Source organism: Heterocephalus glaber, unplaced genomic scaffold, assembly GCF_053883595.1.
Source record: "Heterocephalus glaber isolate CG9 unplaced genomic scaffold, H.glaber_assembly_v1.0 deba00001465, whole genome shotgun sequence".
In the NCBI taxonomy this organism is placed as follows: Eukaryota; Metazoa; Chordata; class Mammalia; order Rodentia; family Bathyergidae; genus Heterocephalus; species Heterocephalus glaber.
This window is the reverse complement of record NW_028258312.1, coordinates 19,316,811-19,337,259: the sequence shown is the minus strand read 5'-3', so window position 1 is coordinate 19,337,259 and position 20,449 is coordinate 19,316,811. Positions and strand designations below refer to the sequence as shown.

Here is a 20,449-nt window from a genome sequence, read left to right as displayed (position 1 = left end):
GGGGTCAGTCGCTGATGCAAGGATGTCCCAGATGTCTCTGGAACAGAGGAAGCTCTGTTGCTTCTCCCAATTATTTGAAAACTCTGAGAACCAGTGGAATGGCCAAAGATCACAAGCCCACCTGCTCAAGCACCTGCGTTCACCTGCAACTTCAGCTTCATTTAGCCCAGAAAAGTCTGACCCCTTGCAACGGAAGGTCCTTTACCTGTTTGGTATCCTAGCCTAAGCCTTGATTTGTTAAGGGGCGGGTGAATCGGTGTCAGATGACCTGTATTTTTAGCAAATAGGAAGACCATTTTCAGAGTTGAAAAGAGTGCACTAAAAAATAATGATTTAAAACTCTGCCTGAATCTGACTATAACCTACATATAAATAAACCCTACTTAGTGAAAGAATATGGCATTGAATCTTATATCTGGAAAGCGTTGGAGAAATTAAAAACAATCTAAAATAAAATTGTATAAAATTAAGATATGAAGAGGCCTCCCTGTTACATTATTGTTAACTTTCTTGTCCCAGTTTTGCCAGTTGCCTCAAAACTTCTCAGTCATTCATCTTCTCTCAGAGATCCCCCCTCTTCCAGCCTTGGGTGGGGGGTCACCTTGTGAGAAAATGCCTTCTTCCTATCCACTTAAGATGTATTTGTTGTGAACCAGCTGCAGCTCTAATAACCCCTGACCCATGGAATCAAAGGCTGCTCCTGAGAAACAAGAAGCTCTTCATGTTCCTGAAACTGCCCTCTGTGACCTTTACAGGTATAAGGAGTAGGCACGACGTCCCCACATGCAGTCACAGCTGTGAGTTCCTCATGATTAGATTAACTTCAAACTCCACAAAAGTAAGTAGTTAAGGTTTTGTCAACAAACATGGTAACTGACATCACACAATCTCTAGGACTACGGGTGATTTCTACAAAATGAGACACACTATACACAGTTCCCTTTTTTTGGGTAGCATTTGAAACTAGAAATATTGACAGTCTGAAATATGTTACCATGGTGTGGATAATTAAGAGCTAGCTCCTCTCCACCTAAATATGACTCACTCTATTAAAAATACAGTCATTCAAAAATGATTTGCTAAAGAGATCCCTGAAATAAACCAGGCTCCAATCTCTAAAATCCACTGGGTTCCTTGGTAACAAAGGAATGCAGGTTTATAGTTTCTCTGAACTTATTAAAAATATCATGAAATTCAATTCATAGGTGTGACACATTATCTAAAAGCATGTTTTTAAAATGAGAATTTAGTGAACTGAAAATCTGTTTCCTTTCTCAATAAGACTAATAAAATATAGTTATATGGGCATCTTGTCAATTGGAATTTGAATAGTAATAAGACAGAATAAAAATGTTTTTTCTGGAGTGATAATTATTGTTTTCATGCTAAGGGAGTCTTTCCTAATGGACTAGTTAATATGTCCTGTTTTTTTCCTTTTGCCTAAAATGCTCTTTCTCGCTCTTATTTACCATCCTTCAGGACCCAGTTCAAATGAGTCTAATTCTCTGTAGCTGCCACCCTCTCTGTTTCACAGGGTCAGGTCAGATCGAACTTGGATTTGAATCCCATTCTGGGGCAGAGCCAGTCAACTTAGTGGGCACTTAACTGACACAGAGAAGGAAGGGATGAAGAAACAAAAGTAGATTCAAAATTAACAAATAGCCCTGTTAGCAAAACAGAATTATCTGTCTGAAATAAATAAAATATAATTCCAAAAACATTGTGTGCTGTTTTTAATTAATGAATTAGAAATAAAGGTACATTTTGGCATAGAACATCTGGTCTGCAACTGTTTGAATACACTGTTGTCAACTGTTCCCCAAAACTGCTGCAAAGCATATATATATATATATATATATATATATATATATATATATATATATGCTTTGCAATATTTATTTTAAAAAACGAGTCGGTAATTATGCTGGTCCTTTTGTCTTTTAGCTATTCTTAATAAACATAAGATTAAACAGGTCTAAGCTGGTAAAGCTCCTGAGATGCTAACAGCATTATTTTATTGTATGGAAGACAGTGGTTGACTTCAGGAGTACTCTTTTGTAATCTTTGCTACATAACTACTAAACTGTTATTCTACAATTTAGAAGATTTACAGATTTCTTTTTATCCGAAGGGCTGTATGAGAAACTATTACATTTCCAGATTGGAGGTCAGGTACTCAGCCATTCTGCTGTCTCCTACCTACATGGGGTCATAATGCAAAGTAAAGTCACCTCTGAACAAAATCGTGAACTTTCGGGCCAAACAACTGCATAAATAATCTGTAGGCCACTGTTTTAAGACCGTAGACCATCATCAAAGTCTGGAATTTATGCAAATAACACTGCTTACATTTAACGGATTTGTAATGCTTTCCCAGTTTAAATCCACGAGCAAATAGAGCGTTTCTGTGGTACAACAGTGCCCCCTACAGGCCAAACTGCCGAATGACATGTAAAACAGCTGGGGTAGAGGTGGAAAAAGAGGTAAACAACTTCATATGATGACAGAAGATTTCTCTCTACCGGAGGTAAACCCAGGAGCATGTATAGATCTCATAATACACAGTACAAAATATGTATTATTTTTTTGTTTTAAAACTACAAACAAATTTTAGAGTTTCACATTTTCTTTCTTTTCCTATATAGGTTTACCTTCTGAGAAATGTAAATTGCTTTTATGAAAGACAAAATGTTCTCGCTCATAATGTATTATGATACCTCCAAATCTGTTTCTTCTCTATACAGATTCTCTATAGAACCCATATTGATCATTTTAATTGTTATCGGTAGAATGATCAATCATAAAATTTGGAGTAATCTCTATGATTTGAACAATCCTCCTGAGGCAGTAGTGACAGGGAAAGGGGACAGTTTATATATATGTAGAACATAGGCCCTGACTCTATAATAGCTTTTAAAATTCATTTGTTCAAAGTTATATACATTCAATATTTAGGGTAATTGAAAGAATACATATTTCTAAATTTCTTTAGGAAAATATCAAATTGAAGCTCAGATGGTAGTCTGTCCTACAATAAAGGATTCTGGTTTTCACTGATTAAAAAATTTAGCAAATTAACACTGAATTCTCAGGAACTTAGGTAACATTCCAAGCTTTGTGAGATATGGAGAATTTATAAGAATGCAGATCTATAAGTCAAGTTATTAGAAATGCATATCCCCTGAGTTATAAAAATATTCTAACTCTAAAGAGAGTAGGTTTCAAAACTAAGTAATTTATTATTGTTAAAACACATCAAGAATCTGCCAATCCATATGTACAAATAAACATAGCCCGCTCTCACAGCACATGTCATAAATGAGGCCAATGAAACATCTGAGAAGGAAGAGCAACTTCTTCCTCATGGTATTGTAGATGTTAAATAACACTGGCAACATTATCTGAGATATGCATAAAGGAACATTATCCATCTTTAATACTGCTGTGTAGGTAGTTCAAACATTCTGCCTGCCTATCTGATAAGATGTTCCACACGTCCTTAATTTCAAACACAACTTATAGCATATTCAGATTGTGTAAACAAAGAATGTTATTTGTATACTTGATTTTCACTGTGAATGATACAATTTTTAATTACATTATATCTTTGAAATATTTAGTAGTAATTATCTTAGGCAAAATTCAATAAAAGAGCTCAAATATAACAAAACCATTAAAGATATGGCATATTTACTAGAAATAGCTAGTCTATTCTGATTTACAGACAATACACAACTGTATATTGTTCAGGATTTCCCTCTATGACAGGATAAATTTTAAGCCATTAAGTGGTGTAATAAATGTATACAATCGAATATATAACTTTGGAAGTTGTCGGGTTGTGTTACTATTAGAGTCTCCTAAAGAGTAAATGTTCTATATATGGTATTTAATTGTATATAATCATAATATAATTATGTAATGATTAAATGATCTCAATTTTATTTTAATTAATTAGATAATTTTTATGGAAATAGATCTCTATAATTAAATTGTTTGGGAGAAACTAATAAAGACTGAGGACAGAACAATATAATTTTAAAAAGCAGATTTATAAGAAGTTTTCTATGAAATGAATATTTAATTCATCTAAAAATACTTCTCTTTTTATGTAGTTCTCAGTAAATTAGCCTGTTATTTTTTCAACTGATTCATATTTTGTTGAGTCAGTACTATATTAGTAGAATTAGTGAGAGTGTTCAGAATGAGATAATTATTAAGAGTTTAAAAAAGGTTTAATATTGCCCTCTTAGGCAAACTAGGTTTTAAAAGCCTAATTATTATTTACCTGGATTAAATAAATTCATATGCAGAGCTTTATTTCTACTGTAACACAATTATAAGCCATAATAAAGGATAAGAATTTTCCTAGTGTATCTTAGAAGGTTTTAGTAACAAAATGTAAAGCTGAATAATAAAAATTGTATTATAATTGGCAGACACTTACCCTACAGCTATCAAAATCAACTAAAATTATTGACCATAAGAATACTGTTGTTATTCTATTGGTATAATTGTAATGCTGACAGCAAAATAGCCCACTGAGTTTGTATGTTGTTCTAATGTAGATTGTGTATTGAAAAATGTAACCAAATTATTTTTCTTAGCTTCCAGAACTCTATTTAACATTTTTCTTATTTCTGACTCTTAATTATTCTCATGTTAAACATGAACAAATTGTAAAACTAAACTCTTATCAATATGAATCAGGTCTTTAGGTCTCTTTCAAACAAGGGATATTACTTTTATCTTGGTTACATTCTCTGTAAAACTTATCAGTAACATACTTTCAGAAAATGCCAGCCAATAAACTACACTAAAATAATTTTCTTTATAAAAGCTCAGTGCTCTTTGGCATTGTTCACTATTTTCAAAACCATAAAAGAACAGATAACAAATATATGACTCACAAATTATCAATTATGAAAAATAATCTGGTTCAGAAAGCTGCAATAATGTAAAAAGATGGATCACTTGTCACAAACCAATAAAGGCTATTGTTTGTGAATCCAATATTTGATTTTATCATTTATGTTGGGCAACTTAAAATGATTTTTAAACCACATTACTTTTTGAAAAAAATTGTTATAAAGGTGAACATGGGGTTTGTGGTGGGGGGAAAAACCATATGTAATCTGTCATCTTTGAAGCAATTTATATTCTTACATTGAATCCAGCCTACAAATCTAAATCACAAAGACTTGGTCAGCATGGATGGATGTATTAGAAAGGATTCTACCTGTCCCAGAGAATGGACAGTAACTGGAAGGCTAGTATGACTTTGATTAGTGTGTGTGTGTGTGTGTGTGTGTGTGCGCGCCATTCTGATGGCTGAAAAATATCCAGCTATGATGCTTCATTATGCAGAGGTTAAAGGCTATGTCTCTATGTGTGGTGTTTTACACTTCTTATGAGAGTAGTTATTTTGCTTACTTTGTATCACAAGAGAAAAGCATGATGATATTTTCTTTGTAGTATGCAGAGAAATGCACAAAGATATTTCATATTTATCATTATTCTTTCGTTATAACGAAGGAAGAGGCTTATTTCTCTCTAAGAAGAAGGGCTCCCTGTGAATGGCTAAGACCAGAAATTTCCTACCTGGTGTTGTCTGAGGGCTACTCAATGCTCCACCTGCTTCCTGATGGCTCAATTACAGCCTTTCGCATCTGCTTGAAAATAAGGATTTGGATGTCAAAGAAAGTCAAAAGTACATTGTTCTTGTGGCCAGAGATAAAGTGTGCATATGTTATTTAGGGGTGGTAATATTCTTACCTCTAAATAACAGATTTGCTGATCAGATTATTTGGCTGACATCCTGAAAGTTCAAGGGAAAAAGTCCTAGGAGAGGCTACAGTGTAGACAATGGGATGATAAGGACATGCTTGGGGATGTCTGGTAAACAGACTCAAGAATGGTGAAGGAAGGGGTGGGTTTAAGGCAGAGAAGCACATTTTAGGGACACTTTGTGTGTCACACAATGGTCCTTTCACATAAAAGTTATCTTTTCCCTCCTTACACAGGCATTGTATAATAAATAGAGAAATGGAGAGCCAAAGGACTAGTTATACACGCCAAAACATAGTAAGAAAAATGACGCATTATGCCCTGGATCAACTTCCAATAGCTTGTTTGAGATGGAGGTTATGAATCTTTTGAGGTAAGGCTCATGAATGTTCTTGGATATATTCCTACTTGGACTCTGAAAAAAAAAGTGAAACAAAGGTTGGGAGATGGAATAATTGAAGAACTGTTCAACTCCGGCAACTGCTAGCTAATGAAGACCTGTTACACTAAGTTTTTAATAGAAAATGTGCTAATTGACTAGGTTGGAGCTTAGAATAAGCATATGGCTAAGACTTTTTTTTTAACCCAGTTTGGTTCTATGTCCAGGATCAACTATAACACAATAAAATTGAGTGTTTCTATGACAACAAGTATGATTCCTGACTAAGGAGTGGATGACTACCTTGACAGATACATTTCTCCAAATAATATATTCTGCATAATCCCCACACTGTGTGACCTGAGGCTTATCAGCTGAAGTATCCCTCTTCTTTTTCTTTACTTAAAACATTCATTTCAATCTCAGTGTTAGCAAGACTTAAATCAGACTCTTGTGTGAATAATGGTGCATAGGATTTATTTTTAATTGAAAAAGTATATAAAGCTATGAATTTGATTTTCTTATAAAAGTGAAGCAAGTCAACACACTCCAATTAGGTGTCAGTTTAGGATTTATTCTCTTGAAGAATGATCCTGCAATGTAGCTTTTGAACAGGGCCAATCTCTAAGCCAAAGCCTATATAGTAATTTAGGAGATGAGTGTTCCATCATCCACAATTTTAGACAAAAAAACTTTCTTTTCCAGTGTTATTCTAAACTAAAATTCAAAACAGGTGTTTGATGCTAAGGCTGAAACCAAAATATTCTGATAAGACTTCCCTCGGAAATATAATGGTTACATAGGCCTTGTATAGCTTTAACAAACCCCTATTTTCTTCTTTCTGCTCCATACAATGTGCAGTCTATTTGCACCCATTCAGGACTAAATTACAGATAAAGTTACAGCAAATTTGTTTTCTCAAAAAAGCAGTCAGCCCTAATATCCCTTGAGTAATAAAAGCCTTGTCTTTCATTCAGAAGTAGAACTGGCATAATTTTCTCCAAGAAACAAACTCTACTTCCTGCGACAATGGACCTGTTCTTAAAATTCTGAATGGGATACAGCTCAATTTGCAGGTGTTCGGGTAGAAAGGTAAAAGGGCATTTGACCCCCCAACTGGCAATTGTTGCTGTGGTAGGTAACTTCAGTCTGCTAGTTATATCATTCTATTAGATAAGCTGCCAGTTTTCAGCTCTGAATTACCGAGGTAGGCTCAAGTGAATCAATAATTTATACAGATATATCTCATTCATTCTGATGGTATAAAGATACATACTAACAGCCTGCTGCAGCCACAGAACAAAGCCAGAGAGACATTATTTAAAGGGAGGGAAAGATAAACCTATTTATCTATGGGAACAAAATCATTATGTAATAATGACCTAGTGGCTTATTAATTTTATTTTTCAACTGTTTTAACAGTGTGGTGAGATAAATAAGCTCTTTACGAATCTCAATAAGGTTGCTCTGACAAATGTCAAGACAATGTTTAAAACTTTCAGACTTATTTTAAAAGAGAATGGTATTGTACATAGCAATCTAATGTAAATCATTGGAAAAAATTCATGCACCTAAGAAGGTGGTATTAACTAGCTAAATCTCTCAAATATTTCCTTACTGAATTTCAGTATAAAATTAACTTTCTAAAAGATGAGAATCAAATACATTTAGGGATTGTACACTAAGAGTATTGTTAATATAGACTTATGCTGTTAATCATTATCTGGGGAAAATTATATAGTGTTTTATACACTAGTACTATGACATTTTTATTAACTCATAATCCCTGTGCTAACAGTAGTGTATTAAACAAATAATAATTAAGAGGGCAGCAAATATTAAAAATGCCTACTTTCAAATTCTTCAATCATGTTAAAAGGAAAGCTCTAAGATATGAGTTCCTCTAAAGGAAAACAGTACCCAAACCTGTGATTACAACCTGAACTAATAATCTACAGACCTAGAATCACTCAAGTATTTCTACAATTTCTGGTTACTGTCCTTAAGGATCAAGTAAGTTTGTGACCTAAAAACATGATAAAAGTCTCTCCCAGCAACTTTAATTACAAACATTGACTGTTTCTTGACAGATTTGAAAATGTATTTGCGATAAGACACTTTAGAAGTTTTCACCTCTTCTAGTTCAAGGCCAGACATGTGTCTGTCTTGGACATACGAACTGAGTTTGCATTCAAACTTGGTTTAGGCTGACAGTGTGGCAAACTAATTGGGATAACAGACTCAACAAGAAGGAGGGTAGCAAGTAGAGGTAACACTCAGGTACCCTATTTTCCTTCCTGTGGCCATCTAGATCTAGAGATACCTCTTGGCCTCTTGGGAGATGAGGCAGATAAAAGAAAATAAAATCCCATGGAAGAGAGGGAGAGGGAGGGAGGGAGAGAGAGAGCGGGGGGTGGGAGACAGAGAGAGACAGGCAGAGAGAGACAGGCAGAGAGACAGGAGAGAGAGACAGAGAGACAGAGAGACAGAGAGACAGAGAGACAGAGAGACTGACTTCTATTGTTGGTCTCTACCTAAAGACCTTAAACCTTTATGTGCTGTACTCTGTACTCCGGGGTTGCCTGCTATAACCAGTTAACATTTTCTGGCCTTCCAAGGAAATATAAAGGAAGCAAAGAGAGGAAGGAGAAATAATGGAGTGTCCCCTTTCTGACAGTCGAGAGAGAGAAAGAGAGAAGAGAAATGTTCCCACACTGATCTCATTAAGATGACGAGAATAATGAGTGTGAATCTTATGTCTGAATCTCGCAGTAGATAGAGGAGGTGCATAAATGTATCCCCCATTCACCCTTTTATGATGCCTGATATACTACATTTATTCTTGGTTTCATCTAATACTGCTGGTGGGGTTTCTCTGACGATATTACAGCTTTAACTTCAAGTTTTGCCGCTGGAGTCATCTGAGTCAGTCATTCACACAGCTTTATTGAGTGTGCAGGAAAACCAGGAAAGACCTGTTAATGGCAACTGAAATGCTTCGCAAGCAGAACAGCCTGAATTTATTTCCTGTCACTGGCTCTGGTAATGGATTAAAAATACTGACAAATGACATATTTCAGTTTACAATCTATTTTATTTCCCAGTTCCTTAAACGAGGTTAAACATTTTAGTCAATTAGAAATAGAACTTGGGGATTATCAAATATGTCACATACACATTTTTGGAGAAGAAGTCATGCATTTGTGACCAACAGTGACATTTTTCCTTATGAATCATCTCCCACTCTTAGGTCCACTGTAGGATATTTTCCCTGATAAATTTAAATACATTTTCATACTGATACAAAGTATGAATGATTATAGCTCTCAGAAACAAAAACCTGTGCAATTCAAATTTAAATTATCCACAGGTCCTTTTACTTAAGAACTTCAGAGCAGAGTATTTACATGATTTAATTCAGTTTTCCTCACGTCATAACTCCAATGGTGATATATTAGTGTATCAAATAACAAATCGAACCTCACATAATTTATTTAAGGAAGTGGGCAACACTTAGAAATTCAGATAGTATTAAAACATGCCCAAGGGCTGGGGATGTAGTTCAGTGGTCCCACGCCTGCCTGGCAAGTGCAAGATCCTGAATTTGATCCCCAGTACCAAAACAAAATCAAATCAAATATGCCCAAATATTGTTTCAGTACTTTATAAAAGAATATACTCTTTCATTATACTGATTAATTTTATGCTAGGATAATTTGGATCTATATACATTTTAAAGAAAATTTAGGAAGACAGCAGTACAATGAAGCTAGGTCACCAGTTTTTCTAAATGATTAAAATACACACACTTCCCCCTGGCATTTATTTAGTCTAATGGAAATTTAGACCATGCAAAAGTTCATTTTATCCACCATTAAATCAATGTGGATCAACAGAGTAGTTTGAGCTGCTTAAGCCGCTCAGTGAAAATATATGTTTGAAACGTGGGAAATATATTCTTTTTTTTTTTTTTTAAATATATTCTTAATCGACATTTGCCTTTGGAAAAGTTTTACTACTTAGAGGTAAAATAATATTTCTTGTCTAAAATGTACCTTACTTAGACATACAGTGAACTCTAAGAGTTTTTATTACTATACAAACATCTTCGTGGTGTTTTTTGGAGCTATAGAGTGACGTGATCTAGATTAACAGAAAATTTCATCAAAACATCAGGTACACGCTTATTACATGCACTTCAGAAATAGTACTGGGTAGAGTGAACACTGATTTATTATTCTAGTAAGGAGGCCATTTCAGTTGTCCCATATTTTAGCATATTCCTTAACAGGAAATACCAAGGGCCAGGAGTCCAAGTTTACATCCTGAGAATTTTACAGGACAATGTCAAACAGCTGCTTTTCCTTCAGGATGATTTCACTTGTAAACCTCACCTTTCTTACTATTGTCATCTTTGAAAATCTCATTTCTAGCAACTGGGGGAAAAAACAGTTATTATTTTAAGAAGTCATTTACCTCTTTGCATTTCAACTTCCTGTCCTGTGAAATAATTTCTAAGATCCCTTTCACATGTAACATTCTAAGACTTCATCTACATCAGCCAGGGCCCACATTTTTTAAAGCCTATTGCCTTTGACATTAGAAAAGCATACCATCCTAAAGTTGGGATTGGGATCAACGCGTTCTTGGCATTCTGACCACCAAGCCATGATTCCATTGACTCTACTCTCTCCTCGAGATTTTTCTATTTTACAAGCTGGTATACACTACACAGAGATCCGCCAGCTCAGTGAGTGTTTCTGTGCCACTTCCTGGTTGGAGAATGTGTTCCAAGGTCCAAACAACTGTTTCACAAGAACATTTCATTTTAAGTACACATCAGCCAAGATTTAGGGCTTAGAAATAAAACCATGGTAGAAGGCTTATGCTCTGAGTATTCAAAGAAATGTAGAAAAGAGTGCACACTCAGTCAAATTAGTGGAACCTGGGTTAAAATTCTCTCTTATAAACATCAGCTTCCTGGCTGAGGTATGTAATAGTCTCTTGCAGTAGAAGAACCAAACTGTAAAGCAATTTAAACAAAACCAGATATATACTGCCTCTCGTTTTCAATATTGCTGCCTAATTAGAACAAGTGAACTCAGCTATCTTTCTACACAATTTTCTGAGTGACAGCCATTGCATTATGTATTAATATCATTTCACAATATAAGACTTAAACAATCTCAGTGAACTAATTTGTGAGCAGTTAATGGACTACATTTATCCTTGGTGATTCTATTATTTTAAATTCAATCCAAAAGATTTCTCTCATTTGCTAAGGGAAATATTGTTTAATTCACCAAGATTTTATGACAAAACTGGATGAAATTATTCCTGTTTCAAATATTTAAGCACTGCCTGATGTTTACTTGCAGGAACTATATAGAATGCTAAATATGAAAATGTAGTATAATTATTTGAATAGAGAAGTGGTAGCAAACCTTTCAGAGCTTTCAATGATACAAACAGCCTGCAGCAGCATGTGTGCCATAGGTTTGCCACCACTGGTCTAGAGCAACGTGGTATACATATTGCTAATAAATATTACTACTAAATATTATCACTTGTTGAGTGATGGACCTCTATCATCATAGCAGAAGTAGAAGATGCAATGCAGAGTCCTAATTTACAGACTTGCCTATGGCAGATATGGATGCTGTGTCTGTTCCTAATTCTCCCTGTAGTTCCAAGTGCAATAAAAGAATGACTGAGGCCTGGTGAAGAAGACACGAACAACTTCATTTACAACATTTCAGGTTAGCTTCTCCTCAGTACATTAACTCTCATATGTTCATAATTTTAGGTATAACTTCACAACTAGCCACAACAGAAAGATGAGACAACAGAAAGCATTCCAACTCAAGGGTTTTCAATGTTTTCCTGATACAAAAGATCATGAGATCATGTGGAGAGTGAACTTTATGATTAAAGTATCTTAACGTCTGATTCTCTATTAGAAGTTACAACCTTTGAGAGTTATTACTTACTTTTAAAAATTTTACTGAAATGAATTATATCATTAGCTCATTCTTTTAAACATTTTCTTTTTCAAAATACTTTATATAATAATATATTGCACTGGAAATTGCTTGCCAGTTTGCTTGGCAAGTGTGTCCCTTACAACTTAAATTGAAATTAGAAAGTAGAAAATCCTTCAAAGGACAAGAACATTAGCTTAGGAATCTGGAGATAGACAATCAGACATCTCTGATTCAGTATTTTCTGATTTTTTTGGTCCATATCAACTCAGTTGTAAAATATAGACTGTGCAACATATTTTTTAAGGATCTCCTAAAGGTATGGGGGCTGAAACTGCTTGATAAGTAATGCAAGGAGGCAGATTCAGGTGAAATGAGAAGATGTCATTTCATTTGTTTCCAGAACAAATACCATGGGGCCCTGGATACAATCCACCACCCTAACTCTCAACGCAAACACCAGTAAAGTGCAAGAGAAGGCTCACTCTTGGATATAAAATGGTATCATGGTTGGGTTGGTAATATTTGTGGTTTATTCTTGAGCATAATATAGCACAGCAGCATTTATACCTTGGAAAAAAGTGAAGTGAAATCACTCATCAAATAACTTCCTTGGATTACAACATCTTACCACTTCCCATGTTAGAAGACAAAGGAAGTAGAGGAGAGATCATAGAAAACATGAGCGTGGCCTGCAATCTGAATTAAATTCTTCTGATTGTAAATATAAAATAAAATTTAGGAACAGCACGCTTTTCAGAGAGTAACAGACTCTGCAGCTTATGCGATTATCTCCCTCCAAAGACTAGACAGCCCTTCTGCTCACATCTATTAAAATAAACATAAAGGGCACTGTCTATACAAACACAAAGGAAATATGACTATGCTTGTAAAGAGGTCGCTAAACTGAGCTATAGCATCACTCCTCATGATCAGAGAAAATGTTTTGTTTCATTATTATCTAGTTTGTAACATTTCCTAAGATTCAGGTTGATTTTAGCTAATAGCGATCAATCCTAATATTCAACTCACTTCTAAATTATGGTCTTTGGGGTGCAGGGTATAACTCCAAGAATTTACATTCGATGCTTTGTAAAAGGCAGCACTCAAGAAAATCTAATTTACAACTTTTTAGGTAATTTAGGCCAATGTTTGAAAAAAATTCTTCCCTGAAATCGAGATAAATTTGTGGGTACATTTTGGGTAGCATCTTGATGTGCCAGAATGTCCATTTATATTGTACATATAATCTATGTACTGAAACAAAAATGGTAATGGTAGACACTTCTAAGAGTCAAGACTTTCTGACCTTGTAAAAGAATGTGAGGCAACTTTGGAGGTATACAACCTTGGAAATAATTAAATTCTATACCAGGCTTTCTCCCTTTTCCTTGCAGACTTGTAGAAGAGATCTTTAATACAGCTGAAAATCTGTATAAATTAAATTGGAAGTACTGTTTAGTAAACTTAGTGTTAATGTCAGGGGAAAGTAAAAATTAAGAAAGATGAGTGAAAAGGCTTGGAAATTTAAAGTTACATAATTTTAGGGTAAGTCATGACTATAAATACAGGACTATCAACTGTAGATCATTTTCTCTAGTACTTATTTCTTTGGTTTTGGGGGGGTCTTTGTGCTTGCTGTCACAGGGAAAGTAATGAAAATTACATTGGGAGCAGTTTTTCTGCTATATTAAAATAATTGTAGCAACCACAAAAAAGCGCCTATAAAAATAATTTTCAACTACCACTACCCCTTTGGATCTTTTCTTCCTATTTTGCATTATCAGTAGTGAGAGGGGCAGGGGAAAGGAAAGAAGGCAAAGGAAAAATGATGAGAAATGGAAAAAATGGAAATAAAGTCTTTGTAAATAGGGAAGGGTGGAGGGGGTGAAGGGAGGGCTAGGAATGGGGAAAAAATAAGAACCAAGATGCATCATGTAAAGGTACAATTCCCAATGAGAAATGTAATTGTGTTGTATACCTACAATGTACCAATAAAATAATTTAATTAAAAAAATAATTTTCAAATTGCTATAGACTGGAAACATAACATTTCTGGTATCATATTACTGATGTCTGTTAAATTCTCCAAATAGAAATTTCTCTTGTAAACTTAAAATTATCTCCAATATGTCCAGTATAATTGTCTCACATTTCATTATTCAGTAATGTGAATGCTAACAGTTGAATAGCAGGTGATACAGAAATGTTTTTGTTCTCACACTGATATTTCTTCCTATGTAATGCTCCCCTTCTAGTTTTTGATTATGAAGGCCACTTAAAACTACCTTATGGTTTACAATAAATGTAAAGGGAATTTTTTTGAAAAGTCTCTAAGCTGTTTAATAGCAGCAGACTTTCTATACAGGAAGTATACAATAAAATACCCCAAAGTGCCTGTTGTCTTTGGGTCACTAAATTATATTCCCATCGCTCCTGCAAGTCCAGTTCCTCTTCCTTTGCTGGAGCTTCCTCCATTTTAAAAATAAGAAATCATTTGGCTACACAGAGCCACCTCACGCCATTCTTTGTAGGCATTATCCCCATTTTTCTCTTTTCTTGCACAATGGCCCAGCTTTTGTGGGGACTGCTGTTGTCCCAAGTGTAATCCTTTACTAAAGTGGGAATTGAATGAAGGTGGAACACAAATGATGTGGAAGCAAAGGAAAACCAGACATTTGAAAAGGACCCAGAGAGGAATGAGTAATGAACCAGGGTGGCCTCAGTGAACGGCTGTGGAGGGAATTCTTGGCTTTTGAACACACACACACACAGACACACACACACACACACACACACACACGGCAAATGGACACCAAGGAAAACCTAGAGAGAGAATCACAGCAGGAAGCTGGTCAAGACAGAAGGTTGGACTCAGAGGCCCTCCAGGTCTGGACAGAAACAACTGTTTTATGACTAACAGTTAAGCCTTCAAATGCACCATTTTGGAACACAAGGTACTTTGAGGAGTTGACATCTCTTCATAATTCATGTTCATTGTTCCTCCAAGTAAAATATGTGCCTCCCTTTAGTTACTCTGCTAGGAATTATACTTTACAGGCAAGGGGAAATTTTTGATAATGCACATCTTAAGACTTTTCATTAAAGTACCAAATTTAAATTCTACCTTTTTGTGCACTCTGACATTTTTGTCTGGCATTTTCATTAATTTTGCGACATACATAAATGTAGCTGAAATGTTAACTGATCAATACTTTGTCTCTCTCATGTAGCACTAGCGCTCCATTCCCCAAGGACCACACAGCAGAACAGAAATTAAATGTGTAAAATATCAAATGTTAATGTTAAACACAGCGGCACTTACTGTATAACGACAGAAAAGGCTAAAACAATTCCAAATGGACAGATGGTACCACAAATTATCTACAATCACATTTAAAGATTAAAGTTTGTCCTGTAAAATAATTCTTCTGATGCACACTGAAGTGTGTCCTTTTACTGATAGCTCTGTTGTCCAATTATTTTTGTGCTCATCACAGTGAGAAATGACAGTACTGAAAAGAAGGAGTACGTACACTCTTTTTCTTTTCTATTTTTTTTTCTTTCATCTTGCACCCACTGACATCCACAGGAACACAAATGTCTGGTCAAGAGCCTGATGAAAATTAGGCCCAATTTCTGCAACATGTCCATCTCTACAACAGATGATTGCCAAAGATGAGCAGAGCTTTCTGGAGCATACATGTCTGTGCTCACTCAGAGGGGGACAATATTCATAGCAACCCTTAAAAAACTCAATTCACGGTGCTGAACTGCAGGCCATGGAGGAAATGTGCTTGCTTATCTTTTACTGGCCGCTTCCAGACTGACATCCGTCTGTGCGTCTGTGCTGTCACCAGCTGGCTTTGAATCCTCCCCACTGTACACAGGTGGGGCTGTGCAGGCTGCAGCCACCATAAGTTCGCCTTTCTCCTGCTTTCCAAGTTCACTGACACTAGGATGCAAAAATGATTGTTTTGCCATTTTGATTTCATTATTCTATGCTTAGCTTTGGAGAGTGAATTAGAAAAGGAAAAGAAAATGGAATAGAAAAAAGACACTTAAACATTATAAAGTTGATGAGTCTGGGCCTAAAACCAAGCCGGATAATGGTACAAATGCATGTGCTCCGCGAGGCAGCTGCTTTTATGAAAAAGTGGGCCAAGTGGATCCAATATTATAATAATACACCCATGATTCATCAACAGGGCATGACGGGAACAATATGTTCATAACAATGGAGAGCTGCTCAGACTCTTCTAATGGAAACAGTTCTTTTCGCTACACTGTTCTAAAAGGCCCCAGCGATGCCATGGGAATCTTTGAAATATTTCATTTTTAAATATATTATTTAATATCTACGAGATGAACACAAATCCTAATACAGTTTTTTCTGAGTTGTTAAGATATGAAACTCATAAGGTATATATTTTAAAGGCTCTTTTAGGAAAGAAATGCTATCTACTGTGCGGCACTGGAAAAACTTCTTAACTTTGCTGTGCCTCTGTTTCTTCCTCTGTAGACTGGAACATAATAGTATCTACCTCAGGAGACACTGAGAAGGTTAAATTTATTAATGCATGAAAGCATTTTGCATGTACGCATCAGCAGGTGAAAAGCTCCTTGGCAAATAGCAAGAGCGTAATAGATACTAGTTTTTCTTATTGTATAAGAACCTTTTCATATCAGAATTTAATTTGAGGTTAAACAGATGATTGACAAAGGATTATGAAATAGTTTAGAATTCAAATGGCAGTTGTAAGGGAAAATTGCTACAAAAGTATTAAGCTATGTGTACCATGGTTTAATAATGAGCTTTATTAGAGTAAACATTTATCAGGCATTATTGAACAATGAATTTCTCCACAAAAGAAAAACTTTCAGATTGCTTGGTTCATTAATTGGCCAGGTGACTTAGTAAGCCATTTGTATTGGGAACTTTCTAACTGCTGGATACTCTGCAGATATGCTGGAGTACCAGGGTGAAAAAGGCAGGATCTCCATTCTCATGAGACTCCCAGTTCAAGCCTAAACAAATAAAGTTTGGTTTTGTTTCAATCAGTTCAATAGACTGCACTTCAATGTAGCCCCTTCTCTCTTGCCAGTGTAACAGTTAGTGTTATTGTGTCTTTTCCAAAGTAGTCTTAATGTGAGTTCACACTGTCCCTGGTGGCCTCTCGATTCTCCCTCCCTGTCTGCAGGCCCTTTCCCTATCTTTCTTGTGCCGCTCTGCTCTCCTCTTTGTGTGAGCCTCTTGCGTTCAGCTTGTGCATGGTAGGACTGAATCAGTTACATACTGACCACCAGATAAGAGAGATATTAGACATTTCTTTCCCAGTGAAGTCTGTCCCTCTTCCCATGAAATCACTCAAGTAGTATCAGGTACATGTATGTAAGGTTTTCAGAATTCTAGTACCTGTAATTTAAAAATTTTTTAGAAACAAGGACATTGTGAAAAAGGGCTGCCATATTGAATTCATTTTACACAAATCTCCTCATATAAACTTAGAAGCCAGAAGAAGTTTATGAAGACTTATCCATTGCAAGCCTAAAGAATTCAAAATGAATGTTCCTGAACAAACAGTATCGTTAGGTATCTCTCTGTTTTCAAATTTCACAAACAGCTGTGGGGAATGACTTTGGAAGGAGTGAATCAAAAATGGCAGTATGACCTTTTCAGTAGAATTCTGCTGCTGTTAAAAGGCCTCACAGAATCTGGGAGTAATGATATAAAATATACATAGAAACCCAGTATCATTTTTTCTCATTAACATCCAAGTGCCTGTGTGCTGGTGAAAAATCAGTATAGTTTGTTCAACAGTACCCTGACATATTTTTTATGTGAGAGAGCTAATAAAAGAGTATCGAGGGTAGGAGGTTTCTTTTTCTAAAGCCTGATGATGATGATGATTCTCTTCAAGGAGACAACACCATGTCTATGGGAAGCAGGCATCCTAACTTTCTGGTAACTTCCAACACAAAGGGTCATACACACTCTTTGTTCATGTGCTGAGGCATTAATGAAAGTCCCATCCAGGGTCTAAGAGGAGGACAGAGCTCAGAGTACTAAACAGATGTGCATACATTCACAAGAATGGTAATACTAAAATGTTGATTTGTTACTATAATTAAGGTTCCTCTTGAAAGTTGCCATAATAAAATCATATTTTGTGAAACTGGTAGCTCCTGGGAAGCCTAAGGTACATCTATCCTAACAAACATGAAAATAAAACAAATATTTTCAAGGCTCCATTTAAACTTCAAACTAAAATCCTGAATAAGCAAAAATAACATGGGAGCAAAGAATCTCCGCTAACACATAAAGGAAAGTATCTTTTGGATTTTTTGGTTCTGCCAGTTGGTCTCACCAGCACTTTTTAAACAAAGTGAAAGGCTGCAAGATGAACATTGTTAGAGGACTATTTGAATTGATCAAATTCTCACTTATGACTTTTTAAAAACTGGAAAGTCTCAGAAATAAAACATCTCTTAAACAGGTCATATCCACTTTCAATTGATTCACATATTAAAGTTTTACCAACTGGCATTCTACTACCTGTGGTGTTCATATTTTGAATAAAAAAGTCCAAAACTATAGAATGAACAAAATCAGATTGAAAATGGTCAGGACTATTACTATTATTATTTTTCACACTGAGGTTTTTTTCTTGGCTCTCCTATTGGCGCTTAGAATTATGCAATATGCAAAGTTTTACTTTTTAACTGCCACAGAGAAAATTATACATTGGCTGAGATGTCTCATTCCGGAAATTTGAGGCGGGGAATGTATTCTTGGACTCAGACCTTGAACAATCCATCAGGTCCCTGCCCACGGCAAATCTGTCCAGTCCAGTCTTAAAATAGGAGTTTTTAAATGGCCACATCAACATAACTGTTACTATAGACACAGAAACATGCCGCTACGATTACTGAATTTAATGAATAACAATGGAAGTAATACAGTATGATCATACCACAAAAGCAGCAAGGCTCCTTGGGGGTGAGTCCCAGTCAAAGCAACTATTAACGTAGTATGCAGCATTTACAAGCACCATGACACAATGTTTCATTCTGATAAAATTTCTTAGTAGCAGCTGTAAGAAAAATGAGAACTTTATTAGAATTTACATTACTGAAGATGATCAACTATATTGCAAAATTTTTCAAGCTTATTGTGATTTAAAATGGATTCAGAAAGTTAGTAAAGTCACAAAAACATACCAAACAATTTGACTTACAAGTTAGAAAAAAAGAAGTATTTCTGGGGAAAGGGGAAAGAATTGATAAGAGCAATTTCTCATCTAAATATATATATTTCAAATAATGTTATAGAGGCTGGACTTCTTTGCTCACAAGAAAAAAATTTCCCAACAGGTTGAACCATTCTTGCTATTTACATACTATGGATTTTTATTAATTCAACCCTCTTAAATTTTATTGTGCTTTTAAGATTCAGTAAAAGTTTATGTTTCAAGATATTTCAAAGTGAATTGGATAACCTGGAATATTTTTACTAGGGGCCTTAGAGAAAAAACCTGTCAAGTATTGCTTGTTACAGAAAACAAAATGTTTTCACCATTTTAGTAGGATTTCTTCCTTTTTTGCTATATATCCTGTCTGTCTGTCTATCTATCTATCTATCTCCCCCTCTCTCACACATTAAATTCAACCTATATTTTCTCACTGTTTGTCCATCATTTTGAAATTAGGGAAATATTTATAGTAACCAAATAGTTCAAAAAATCTTTCATTAAAAGATATATGAAAATTGATTTAATTTAAATTTAAAACTATAGTATGACTTCATTGGTAAGAAGAATAGTCCATGCACTAAGATAATGGTTCAAAAAATTATATACAGATATACTAATAGACTAATCGTATGTCTATAGGTTAATATTTTGCTACTCCAAATATATACTTCAATACTGATTTGATATTTTAAAGAAGCAGTCATGTAAAGTTTAGGGAGATCAGATAGTCAAAAGTGTGTGTAAATATAAATGCATGTGTATACACGCCAGTTTAAAAAAAATTCTAAAATTGAAATCCCATTCAGACAAAGTAAAGCATTTCCCTATTTGTTTTTATCCTGGTCCCTATCATCTTCTTTTAAAAGTAATGTTTATTATTTTTATCAATAATCTTGGAGAAATGCAGTCTGCATTTCTATTGAGATAGATACTACATTTGCAACATGTATACTATCTTTTTAAACATTCAAAGATTCCACTGTTTATGGTGAATTTATTAGATTAAAATAATGTGTGTAGGTTTCTAATGGTGAAGGAAATTATCAAAT

At 35.0% G+C, this 20,449-nt stretch overlaps 1 protein-coding gene across 14 annotated transcripts in view; it reads right to left on the bottom strand.

The window, feature by feature from the left end:
• Mctp1 (multiple C2 and transmembrane domain containing 1) overlaps positions 1–20,449 on the bottom strand; it is a 516,544-nt gene that overhangs the window by 120,288 nt on the left and 375,807 nt on the right. For 13 of the 14 annotated variants that reach the window (XM_087180712.1, XM_087180715.1, XM_087180714.1 and 10 more), the window contains one exon: positions 19,122–19,241. In XM_087180712.1, coding sequence (XP_087036838.1) covers positions 19,122–19,241 — 120 coding nt within the window. Of the gene's footprint in view, positions 1–19,115; positions 19,242–20,449 lie in introns of those variants that run through there. The other variant, XM_087180721.1, reaches the window with a different exon arrangement.